The 13,570-nt window shown below is 34.4% G+C and overlaps 1 protein-coding gene across 1 annotated transcript in view; it reads right to left on the reverse strand.

Annotated features, from left to right (window-relative positions):
• Positions 1–5,066: 5,066 nt before the first annotated feature.
• Positions 5,067–13,570, reverse strand: part of SBF2 (SET binding factor 2) — a gene marked incomplete at its 5' end in the record, with an annotated part of 57,127 nt that continues 48,623 nt past the window's right edge. The window contains 5 exons of the mRNA XM_009700417.1: positions 5,067–5,619; positions 5,919–6,050; positions 8,421–8,508; positions 8,955–9,148; positions 10,619–10,723. Coding sequence (XP_009698719.1) covers positions 5,521–5,619; positions 5,919–6,050; positions 8,421–8,508; positions 8,955–9,148; positions 10,619–10,723 — 618 coding nt within the window. The remainder of the gene's footprint in view (positions 5,620–5,918; positions 6,051–8,420; positions 8,509–8,954; positions 9,149–10,618; positions 10,724–13,570) is intronic.

Here is a 13,570-nt window from a genome sequence, read left to right on the forward strand (position 1 = left end):
AAACAATGTAAGTATGTTTGATTTTAAAATGTTAGTGTAAACATTTGCTTCAACTATTGCATTAAAATATTTGCCAGTGATAATCTGAACACAGCAAAAATAAAAATCAAAGTTTTAACTATTGTGATGCCACAAAACCAATGCAACATATGCGAAACCTGAACATTTAAGTATTTAAACATGGGAGTGATTTAACCTGTACTATAGCTTACTATATTGAGCTGAATTCATAATTACACACCATTTTATGAAGTTATCATTTTTAACTTACTGGAGGTCTTGATGTGAACAGAATTTTTAACTCACTGGCACTCCTAATTAAGATGGTCCACAGCCAGTGTAACCTGGCAAAGCCCTCAGGTGCTGTCAGTGTGATGCTTGTTGCTTGAGTTACCGGATAATTTCTCTTTATTGAGAAAGCATTTGCATGAAACACTCTTCCTGGGTATTAAATTCAAAGCAGTCTCATCTGTCCATCATTAAACAGGGATGTTGTACCTCCTATAAATTTTGGACAATGGAGACTTTTAACACAAAGGGATACTACAAGTTTTGGAGGTCTTGTTTGGTGACAGGCTGAGTGGGTTTGAAATGTAAGAATTCTTACTGAGTTGAACAGTGACAGAAATTCATTAAACAACAATCTATACATTGATGTTCTGTCAATATACATTGATAAATAAGTCATCAATACGTAAATCTTAAAATAAACCAAGACTATGCCTCAGGTTGTTCTAGGAGAGTATGAGGGGCAGGAAGGAGTACCATTCAATACCTGAAACAACTGCTTCCGTTGTATCTTCTTACAGGATAGTATTGTGCTTCTCTTAGCCTAACTATTTCCATCTTCTATTATTGCTTATTTTACAGATAAAAGTATAGCCTCTCTATGAATCTCCTAGAAGACACATAAACAACACATATTTACCAAAGAGTACACAATGGAAAACAGCAACAGTAAACTTGCGACAATCAAGCAATATTTCTTATTCATAAATGTGTAAATTCTGATGTGTAAGTAAAATCAGAAGAGAAGAAGAATCTTGAACTATATGGTGCAGCCTGAAACTGGACAAAATGTTGACAAGAAGCAGTATTTTAGAGAAGTGGAGATTAGATTAGAACAGATTAGACCACCATGAAAAAGATAAATAAGACAGTATTTTGGCTAGATGTGACTAGCAATCTGGAATTATAATTCAGCTGCCACTAGCACATATCCTGGTTTGTAGGGCCTGCATAGAGATCAAGGTATAAACAAATAAATTATGCTGGAGAGTCTGCCTTTAAAACACAGCTTTTACCTTTTGTTCCAAGACTGGGTTTTGAGAACTTTCTAGGAGTAACGTATGGAGTCCATATATGAAACAAAGTATCTTAGTTTAAGAAAGACTCTTTGTCTTCTCAGGAATGACTCAGGTGAGCATTATGACAATCTCAACTCATTAAAAGCTGTGTTTATTTCATAGTTGCTTGCTAAACTGGAAGTGACATCAGCGTTCAGTCCCTTCAGCTCTCGACAGGCAGTCTTGTGATGAAGGAGAAACTTCTGTAACTGTCAGTGGTAAGAAGGGAAGTTAGTATCTGGGTTTTAATTATTGGAGTGTGATTGTAGATAAAGACGGTAGCCATAGTTGATTACACTGAATAGATTTACTTTTACAATCTTAAAAGAACAGTGAATTAAAAGAGAAAGAATTGAAGAGTTCCTTTGGGTGAAAAGTCCTATCAGCTTAGACTAGAATGGTCTACAGGAGAAAAATTAAAAAAAGTAAAATTAGTCTTTGGAGATTTTGTATTCTGAAAAAGAAACAAAGAACCAACTCTTATCAGCAGTATTTGCATTAGTAATCCATTCCTTTGAGAGGCTAGCTGGACTAGTAAGTAAAGAGAGGAAACGACAGTGAACTTGCAGCATCCTTATTTGACAGTCAATTAAGAAAAAGTTGTATGTGAAAAAACTCAAAGATGAAAATTTCTGAAATGAGAATGTGGATTGCACAGTAGCCAAAATTTGGGAAGAAACTTATTGAATACAGACAAAACCCCAGAAAGTCGGTGAGACAGTGATACTCAGCATGAACTTTAGCATAACTGGTCAACTGGTAGATTCATTTCAGTTTTCTGACTCCTCAAAGCAACCACAGGATAATCATGAACACACAAAATATCTGGATGATCACAACTATGAAAAATGAGAAATATGGTGTGGCCACTTAGACATACTCCAAGAATATTACAGGATGAAAAGGCAAAATGACAGTTTTTGGACAAGATCACCACATTTTTGTTATGTCTGCAATTCACAAAATATCAGATACAAATATTGTGTGCGGGATGGACACAAAATTTTGAACATTTGTTCCTGGGTCTGTTAGCTGTTTGTGTATTATTACATAACCAGTGGCATGCTAAGGATTTTATTATTTAGTATGCTAATTCTAAAGTTCCATCAAAAGTAAGGGCTTTTATAGAAAATACTTGTATGTTAGATAGGAAAGAGAAATGACTAATGTAATATACCAGCAACAACTCTTCAAAACTTAAATTCCATTCATCCTGTCACCTATTATGTGGTCATATTGTTAGTCAACACTGAGAAGGGCAAGCCATCTTCTTCCCTTATGTAAAGCCCCTGATAATTCTCTTTTCTACAGTAGGAACATTATGATACACTGCATAGGAACAGCAATACGACACACCAGAGGGAGCACATGTTTACCTCATCCCCAACTCCTCGATGGGTTCCTTTTTCTGGAAAATTTTCAGAGAATCTGAAGGTGGATCCCTTTGTACACAGAATTCTTCCCAAGCAAATCCTCTGTTCCTAATTCTCTGCTTCTGCTGCCACAACTCAAACACACTGACAAACACTGTAGCTTATGCTATGCTAACTTCTGGACACTTTCTCTAAGTCTCTGTTTGAATCTCCATTTTGTATAGAAGAGACACTCGGAGACACTGCAAACTTTGTGTCTTCACACCAAGAACCTATGCCTACCATTCTTTTGTGTATTCCTTATATAAACACCACAAATATCATATAGCTCATTTCAGCTTTTATTTGGATATTTTTAAGTTAAGTTGCTCAAGTCCATTTTCCATCAATACAGACACTAAAAATTGAGATCAACATTTAAGGCAACATTAGCATCCATGCCAAGCTCAATATGCAAACCTTATCATCTAAGCACCACAGCATCCAAGAATTGTCACAGGTCCTCTACCTCCATCACACATTCCCTTTCCATTTTAACTCTGCTATCCCATACTACACTCAGTAATTCAACTTAGATGCACATTCTCAAGACCTTGTCATTTTTTATATTTTACTTCTTATGAACTAGGTAATTTTTGCATAAGGTGATATAAATGAGTGAGATACATTTCAGGGTGAAAGTATGCAGTTGATTTATGTTGTGATACCATATAGGTTTTTTTTTTTTTTAAAATACATTTAACATCATTATTCAATGACTTAGTATGAACATTATATGTATTTAGCCTTTTAGTAAAGGCTAGACATTGAGACCTGTTAGAATGATAACTTTGCTTTAAATTCTGATTTCTTTAGTCTTTAGTGTTACTGTTGACAAGTGTTTGAGTTGAGGATGCTCAAGTGCAACTTTTATGTAAGAATTTTTACAAGTATACAAAAGACCACATAGTTTTTAATACACCCACTATTCTTAATACAGAGTAAATAAGGATTTGTCTTGTGCCCGTGGAAATATTTCAACATGTAGGTCTTGCTTTTTTCTCTTTTACAGTAAAAGGAAAGGTTTTACTTTTCCTTAAGAAGTGTATTTATTACAAGATGGTTAGCATACATATATCTCATAACATACAAGAGTTAAAATTAACTAGTTACAAAATAAGCAGTGGTATATATAATATAACCTCAGAACAGGATCAGTATTTTACAAAGTACATATAAAAGTACTTCATATACAAAGAAAAATAGAAATGTGCAAACACCATTGTCACAGGTGGAAATTTGTCAATTGAAAAATGCTAGAAAAAATCCTTCATATTTTTGTTTTGAAATTGCAAATGCATTAAAAACAGCTGCACTTCCTATTGTGTGTGATGAGAAATTTACGTTCCTTTCTGACAAAATACATTAGTTATAAAAAAAGCACAAACAATTTAATAACTGAAAAGTCTTATAAGTATAGTCAGTTTGGTTAGGCTGACATTAAATTACAAGCAGAACTTCTGGAAAAATGAGAAAATAGTGAATTATATATACAAACCTTTTGTAATATTAGTGTGCTATTTAACATATTAACATTTCAAAATAAAAACAATGGCTTAATTACCTACATATTCTACTCAATGTCATCACTATTTGTAGACTGTAGAATTTCTACTAATTTGGGGCTATTAAAAATGTTTCACTAGGATTTTAAGCTGAATAAACACAATTTTATCAAATGTAAAAATCTATAAACAGTCTTCCAATTCATGTGCAAAAAATGTTTAAAAAATATCAAATCACGACACATCAAACTTGATTATGTACATATTTAATATCTGTAAATGTTGTTAACTAGCTAGTATTGTTCTGCTATAAATAACTTACCTCTGTCCTGCATAATGTCCGCATTTTAAAGATTTCAGTGCAAGTGCTTGCTTCATTGTTTAGTGCATTATCATGTTTGTTATTTTTTATCTTACAGTGAGCAGAACAGCATATAAATTAACATATACAACTCACACATAAGAAGTCTTTCTTCTACTGAATTCCTAGTTTGTTGTTTTCCATTTTTCCTGGATAGTGCCGACCAGTTTTCTTTCATTTATCCCATTGTAATTGCAAACAGAATCCAAAATAAAAGTGCTATGATATTCAAATAATCCCTAGAATTTGAAATTTCATAACAACATTGCAGAAGCACTCAGTAGAGCACAAGAGTAGAGAATGACTTGCACACTGAGAAGACACTTGAAAGTCAGGTATCGGGTAATTTCACTTTTTGGTCTTAAAAAATATCAACTGTCTATAAACACTGACAACCTGATATATACCTCACTGGACTCAAAAGCTTCATTTATTTATTTTTAGGAATTGTAGACATGTTCCCTCTTATTCATGACTAGCTTGGAAATAAGAACATTCTGCTTAGAAATATAAATAAAGTGAAAATACACTTCCTGTTAGAGGGAAATTTTCTACAATTTCCTTTGGACAGGTTTCCTAACAGAACAGCTCTGAAATGAGAAAACCAGGATTAGATGATAGTGCAAATACAGCCCACTTATATAGCTAGGAATTGTACTGAAGAAAGTGGAAATTCAGAATAAATGGATTATTATTTTTCAAATTCCTCCCTGCAGAAAAAAAATAGCAGTTACAGTGGTTATAATTATTAAACAGAAAAGGAACTTTAGCGTATTATGAACTTTTATGGCTGAAATGTAAGGAACGCTGGTTGTCTGTCAGTAACATTTCAGAACTTAGCTTCTTACAGGAAGAGGTGCTTTAAACGTGTCTTTATTATGGAATGTTTTTCCTTTCTAAGCATCTGAAATGCAACTCTGGATCCTATCCATCCATTGTTGAGCACTCTGTGCATCTTGGGCACAAAAATTATATACACGTTTATTTGTCTTCAACTGCAAAGGAAAAATAAGAACATGAAGACAGGTAAGTCAACACATAAAATAGAAAAAGAAACTTGCAAACTTTACTGTAAACTGTAATACTCCAGGTACTAATTGGGTCTGAATGTAACATTTTTTGAACTCCTACTGTTGAGAGTAAGGGCTAGAAGCTAGCTGTGTAAAAACTTTTTGTCTTGAATTGGCTTGACAGCTCCTTCCTAGCTCAAACCTTCCGGCACGACTGAAAGTAGTAGGTTAAACACATCAAGAAAAGAAAGTTTCACATAAAGATCAAGACCAGATATACTTACATCAAAAAATGCTTTTTCACTTGCATGTTTTGGGGCTCCAATTGTTGGAGAAGCAGGAATCACAGTTTCTACTTCTGCAAGGTCTATGTGTCCCTTACAGCTTGTATCTTCACCAGAATCATAGTATCGCAGCTAGACCAGGAGAGAAAAAAAAAAAAATCCAAATGTGCTATTTAGATGAACCTTTCAGTTCTTCCCTTTTCCTGGATACAACCTGGGGGCATGGAGTGGTAAGGGTGGGAGGCACAAATATTATTAGGACCCAAGGACATCAGACATGGGAAATTTCTAAGACACAACTGACAGAAACCATAGGTTTGGTATATACAAAATGGTGGGACTGGTGATAGCCCTTAACTGGCCAGTCCTCTATTTGACATCTCTGGGTAACAGCAAAGTCTCCGCCATCTGCTCCTGCACAGACACAGAGTTGGGGGAGGAGCATTTTGTCACCAGAGTTTCAGAGAAGAGAAGCTTCAAATACTCATGCATTGCTTCCAGGCAGAGGTTGTGTGAAGGATGAAGGCAGAACCTGGTCTTTAGGATTCAGCATTCCCTATCAGTTTTTCTAACAGAAACCACCTCTTCACTGTTCATTACAGTGAAACTAACACAAGAGCTTTACTTCACCAAGGAGTTAACAGAACACTTATTCTCTATATTTCAAGAATTTAAAATGATCAGCAAAAATTTAAGTATCATTTTAGATAATTATAAACTACATAGAAAACTCACATTTTCCTATACTGCACTTAGTCACGTAGTGGTTGAATGAAGCTTGCTTTTTTTTTTTTTTCTCCTTGCAAAGATACTTTGATATGAATGTCAGGCACTCTGTAAACTGAGTTTCAATATGCAAACAAGTTCTAGGAGAGAAAATCTGATACTTGTTTTTTTTTTCTTTTTAAAAAGAAGTCCCATAAACCAATGCAAAATAGTAAAAAGCAAAAGGTCAAACAACAGAATTCCAATGAAGATTGACCTGTATTACTCCTACATTTATGATACTCAGGAGGATATTTTGTTATACAAAAAATGTAAAAGTATTTTTTACTTCTTCAAAATGAACCTCTTCTCCTGTATATCAGGAAGAATAATTATAATCAGCACATGTGTAGGTATTTTACCACACTAATCTAGAAATCCTCAATTAGCATTTTAAAAGATGACTGTCTTTATATTATGTATTTTTAAAGTGTATTGATTACAATAAATGAATATTTTAAATAAAAGCATACATGAGTCTCAGAGGTTACAATCCATAATGTGTGGGATATTTGGCTCAATGAAGATTACTGTCTGATGACCCAACATTATTTTAAGTACATGAGACCACAAATTTCCACTGCAGAATTCAGGTATACATTATAAATTGGGTAAAATGTTCAGACCAACAGATCTCTGTTTTTAGTGCTCCTTGCTCTACAATGATTTGTCAGAATACTTACGAATAATTTTGCTACTAAATTTATGTTGCTATCACTAAACTAAAATACTCCTATATATGGCACCTGAAATGATTATTCAATCAGGAACTTGGCACTTCAGGACATTTAGAAATACAGATTTAAGATGAGATTTTAATGCATTTTAAGTCATTTACAAAATTCAAAGTAATTTCAGAGCGATCCGTGATCCCGTGCTCCAAATTTGAAAAGACTTTCATACAGAGATTCCAGGTCGGCTTTCTCAAATACAGGTTGCAGGAAAACACTAAAAGTCAAGTGAGATAAATGGATTTTTCTGCTGAAGCAATTCAGATTGTGAGTTTCCAGAGTATATAATGCCCTTTCATTTGCAAAGAAAAATGCTCATAGAAAAATCCTTGAGGAACAAAGAGGCTATAAAATACACACTGAGCATACAGTAACTACTACAGTTTCAACATGAACGCCTGAATTAAACTGTCAGCTACCATATTAGCTCTCAGCATCCCAACTGCACTCTACAAAATACCTTCTAAGTTTTTCACTCTTTAGTTCAGAAAGAGGTTTTAGTTCTTTTGGAAACAAAAGAAGTCATATTAAAGGGCAAATTATGCTCACCACTTAATTGCTTAATGACATTCTAGAGTTAGCAGTGCTTTAAAAAGATGCTTGTATACCACAATGCCCAGAAAATGTCCTCAGGCACTACCTGGCTTTTTTTCTCTTGAGGTATGAAGCAGAGAAAAAATGTTTGGGCCCAAACAATAATGCATGATTTTCAGTCCAAGAACTCTTTTATGATTATATGCTAAACAGTTATCACTGTTTTAACAGTTATCACTGTTTCAAAAAAAAAAAAATCAAAAAAAAATCTGTCCACTCAGAATGCTGTATCAGCTACAAGATACACAAGATAAACATAGATATATGGTCTACAATAATGTAAACCACATATCCCATCTGAAAATAATCATTATTAGTATTATTTGTAAAATCAATCTATACAAAACCAGGAAATAAAAAAGTAGCAAACTAGTAATAAAAAAAAAAAATCCATTATCTGAAAAGGTTTTACCTGGTGTTTTGTCACATCCAGCACAAACCAGCGAGGTTTCCAACCTTTTAATAAAGCTCCTCTTTTGTATAGCGTACCTTCGAAAGATCTGAAAGGTACAGAAAATACAAATGGCATGTGATTCCATAATATGAATACCAGTGATACATAAAAGCCCCAAAATGACTACATACATATTCAAACACTTCTTTTACACATATATATTCAAACCTTTCTTTTATGGCAGTAAAACAAATCTGTTTTAAACCAATAGTTTAGTTATTGGTAACTGTGATACACTGATAAACACTCAACTTTGGATGCATTAAACGTGCAGCTACAATTTGCTTGTGCATACAAAGGGGAAGATTGAAAGATACTGCTAGGAGATAGAGGCCCACCCATCAAGATAACTAAATGTAATCAAAACCACAAAGAAGGAATAAGTAGTCACAATTATTCGGTGCATATGAAAATTGCATTTTTTTCCCTAAGGCAGAGACTTATATCAATCTAATACAAAGTTTATAAATACTCTATGATTATTCAGTTTACCTATTTTCATCATTCTTTGATGTGAAATGATTGTATAGCGTAGTAGTTCTTCTATCTACTCCATTAGAGGGAGAGATGCTTGCACGCTGTTCCTCACCCAGCCCACTGTCAGGTATTTCCAACAAAGACTTCTTTTGATAGGAATGTAGATTAGTTGACATAATCCCTGAGGAGCCAGAAGGATGTCTCCGGAGCTAAAAAAGACGAAAATAAAAGAAAAAAGGTAACTCAATGTCTCTTGCATTCTGAGACTGCCTCAAATTTATACTGATAATACACGGCACAACACATAAATTGTGAATTATTATGAGGCCAAAAACCTAATTTTTATTTTATTTGCTCATTTTCATTATAAGGCCAAAAAAAATCTCAGTAATACAAGTCAGTGCTGGCTCAGAAAAGAAGTCAGAGGGATGGCAATTCAACGCATTTCTTAAGCAGAAGGGTTCACATGGTGTGAGAAATCAGTACTTCAGAAAAGCCTTGTATATTCCAGTGACATAATCTTGAATGTTTCCCTTGTTTTCTCAGAAGCATCTAGAACTAGCCAGACATTTAGATACAATAAATTTCCCTAATTTCATAGGGAAGGGAGGGAAGGGAAAGAACGGAGGGAATGAAAAAGAGTGCAGTTTCCAAGAGCTACTTTACAGACCCAAATTATTTTAGTAGATTCTTAATAACCTGGAACAAGAGGGATCCCGAATTTGATCTTAATCTAAATGACAGCATCCTAGAGATAGAATTCTTTGGGGTTGACCCTTAGCTATTGCATCTATCTGAGAATCCTTAAGTAACAGCTAGGACAGGAGACTGATATCAAGTATATTTATACTTGCATTTTCTTTTCTGCTTCCAATTCAATTAAAAAAAAAATCCTCTGCCTTGCTAGGATAAAACTTTTTTCATCTTGAATTTGTCTAGGGTATAAAGTGAACTTGAGTGACTCTGACAGACATAAAGCATATTGCTTTCCTGAGAGCAAAGGACAAATAACAAAGTAGTGCTCTGCAGACTAACCATTGCATGGAGGTGGGCAAATTTGAACAAGCACATGAAGCTGAAGAGTTATGGTACAGTCCTGAGCTGGTAATTCACTGTGCCAAGTTTATAGGGAAAGCTCACAAAAAGCAGTATCTGACATTCTTCCTAGTGCATGTAGATAGCAAAGAGCAAGCCTTTGACTTGGAAAATACCTATACTGTCAGCTATTCTTTTCACTGCAGTCAAGAATTGGAAACACAAGCATGAACACTTCCTAACTTTACTAGAACCTACAATTTCAAAATTCCATTTAGACATGGAAATATCTTTACTTATCTCTGAAACTCTGTGATGCCCTTTTGGCTACTTTCAGGAACTGAGTTTTTTTGTACTTCAAGAATCTTTTAAATATATAAAGTCATATATTTGTAAAATGCTAATGCTCATTTTGTCTGTATGCCTTAATCTACTCTGGAAAAGCTACTGGATAAATAGTACAAGTATAAATGTATTTTTCTACATGCAGAAATACAGAGCCAGTATGATGGGTTAGAACAACATATTCAATTTTTCAAACACAGTATTTTACTCCAAGAAATATAGTGATTTTGTCAGTGGCCCAGGTAGCCTATATAGCAAAAATGGAATTATTCTATTGGATGAACTCTTTCACTACTTACGTTGTCTTGTCTGGTGTCATCCTTTAGATTCATTTTGACCCTTTCCCACAAAAGCTGCCACCTTTCTGGGCTCTGATTTAATTTACTTTCCAACCTTTCGATTTCCTGAAACAAATAACAAGGGTATTCTTAAGGATAACTATTTCTAACCGATCACTTCCTGGCAATCATTTTTATACAGCCATTTTCTAGTCAGTATTTTTACATAGGGAACTTTTAGGCCACGTTGCCCAGTGAAGTACAAAAACCTCTGTCAAACCAGCTATAAACTGAAATCAGCCAGACTGAGGAGTCAAAAGCCACCAAGTACAGCATCAGCCACATTGTTCTTCTTGCATGTCACAGGTTGGAGGAGCCATTATGCTTTCAATTCTCTGCCAGTTCTCCTGAACCCACAAAATTCAACACCAATTGCCATAATAGAAACACGACAATGATAAGGATAGGCTATATTTTATAAAAATATTTACAAAGAACAAATTCTGTGCTGTGACACCAACATTGTACATTGCCAATATCAACATTTACCCTGGTTTATAAAATGTGATACAAAGCTGTAATAGAAGAAGGAAATGAAACAGAAAGATTTATTCAATTTGGATGCCAAACTGTAACAACATGTTCTTGTTGTGGAGCTTGGGAATATGACCTATGTCGATAACCTCCAGTTAGGGTTATTTCCTGTTAGTAAGACAGTGCATGCAAAGTTAAGTAAAAAGAGGCAATTTCATTAGTTTATGTTTACTTGTGAACACTCATCAATCCATTTGTCATTACTTTGATGTGTGGTCCATATTCCTTGCCATGCTTCTTTTCTGTATTTTTACTTTCAACAACTATATTTTTATGAAAATCTGATTCTGAATGAAATAAAATTTAATACTCAGTTTTGCAAATCCAATTAAGAATTGGTGATGGAACAAAAAAATTGCCATAGGACAGAGAAATCCCATGCTATATAAAAGCCACCTAAAACCCAAGCCATTTATTTTCAAAGTAGAGACAGTAAGTCTCTGACTTTATTTACTTCTACTATACCAAATGATGACAGTACATTTCATAATATTCTCCAACTTCTATTGATCTTTCAGAATGACAGTTTCTTCAGGAAATTGTTATTGATTGAAAAACTTAAAGAAAATGACTATATTTTTAAGGTAAGAAAACATTTTGACCAGGAAATTAACTCCTGAACTAAATTTTGAACTCTGAAGTGAAAATAAAAAAGCCAGTATTTAACAGTCTAACAGGAACAAAATATTTCTACAAACTCTCCTTTGCTGAAGGTAAATTAGAAAACTCAAAAGTAAAACTAAATATAAGAAATCTGGCTTAACAGCAAGAATCAAACCAGTTTTAAATACTAAAGGTAGTTGAAAGCCACATACACATTAAATATTATGGGACACTGTTCCTGCCAAGAAATAAAACCAGAATAGTTTTGTTTGGAGTATCTTCATAGGTAGATACAAAAATAAGGAATGGTGAACACAAGTCAGACTAAAGGCTTCTCTAGATTACTTGTTCCTCTTTCAAAGTGCTAAATGTAAAATGCTTCCTGATGGGATACATACGACTGAATCAATTTATCACAGACTTTTTATGTAAAAGGCTTTCCAGATTGCTGCAAAAGGATACAAGCTCTTTAGTGCTAAAAGTTAGTCACGTTTTAATCTGATCATTCTCTTTCTGCCCTGCTCTTGACTTCTGAGTACAAGTCTTTCTCTGCAGAATCTGGAAGTAACTGAAATTTGTTACTTAGCAACTGGGTCACATTCCTTCTTTTTTGGCTCCTCAATGAGTAGTGCTTCCAGAACTCAAAATGAAAAACTTTCAGCGATCTCCTATATATAATTTGAAAAGTTAGGAATAAATTCTCCTTTAATAAACGCCATGTAAAAAACTTACATGGCAATAAATCACTGATTTACTCATGCCCCTTCAGTTTTAAATTTTACTAAAAACATCAGATTTTTTTCCTTCTATGTGTGGAACGGACTATGAAGAGCTGCATTTCCTTGAAAGAAAAATTTGTTAAATTTATCTTTCTGGTTCATCTCCTGTTGCCTAGACTTATGGGAGCAGAAGTCAATACGTATAAAAAGACAGGTTACAACAAATACAATTGTAGGAATATCCATTTCCTGAAATTATTAATTACAAGCAATTAGCATTATTGTGCCTTTCAAAAGATGTATCTACTTAGTAATCTGCTTTGTAATATTTGAATGGTACAGACAGGAGTTAACTCTGCAGACCCTCCAGAGCTGTGGACACTGATCACCTCCTTTGTATCCACAACGTGTTTGCGCAGACATAAACCAATCTGGACAAAGTCCTGCACTAGTGAACTGTCTTGACTGTGACAGAGCACCCTGTTTTGGAAGTCCTTCCTAGTCAGTATTTTCTCTTCAACTCCTGGGCTAGAAGGCTTCTGAGACTTTGACTACAAATGGGAAGATGCTGAATGTGTATCCAGTGATCAAATCGCTGTCTCTGTCAAGTGTTCAGACTTGTGTGTGCAACAAGTTGTACATGACTAGTTGTTCAGTACTTGGAATAAACTTTTTGATTCAGGGTCCACTTTGATGGATCAGCCTTTTTGGCACATAACTGGAAGTTATAAAACAGCTCACAATCAGAAGTGCTATTTTTATTGTTTTGCTCATTATTCATTGACTCTTTATATAGCTTTAGTTCTTTATGGCGTATATTTATGGCAGAGTTAATTTAGGTGACTGGTGTCCTGAAGTGGCATCTCTGAGTTTGCCAACCTCTCTCTGAGCAATCATCATCTAATATTAAGTGATGTAACTGCTTATTTGTAAGAACAGGACACGTAGGTTCATCTCTCACAATTAAAAAGTACCAGAATGGGAGCCATTCCCAATGAATGATAGGGAATGAACACCTTTTTAGCAATGTTAGCAAATTAGTGGGAAAGAGTAGAGA

The sequence above is a fragment of the Cariama cristata genome, unplaced genomic scaffold (assembly GCF_000690535.1).
Source record: "Cariama cristata isolate BGI_N322 unplaced genomic scaffold, ASM69053v1 scaffold16565, whole genome shotgun sequence".
Taxonomy (NCBI): Eukaryota; Metazoa; Chordata; class Aves; order Cariamiformes; family Cariamidae; genus Cariama; species Cariama cristata.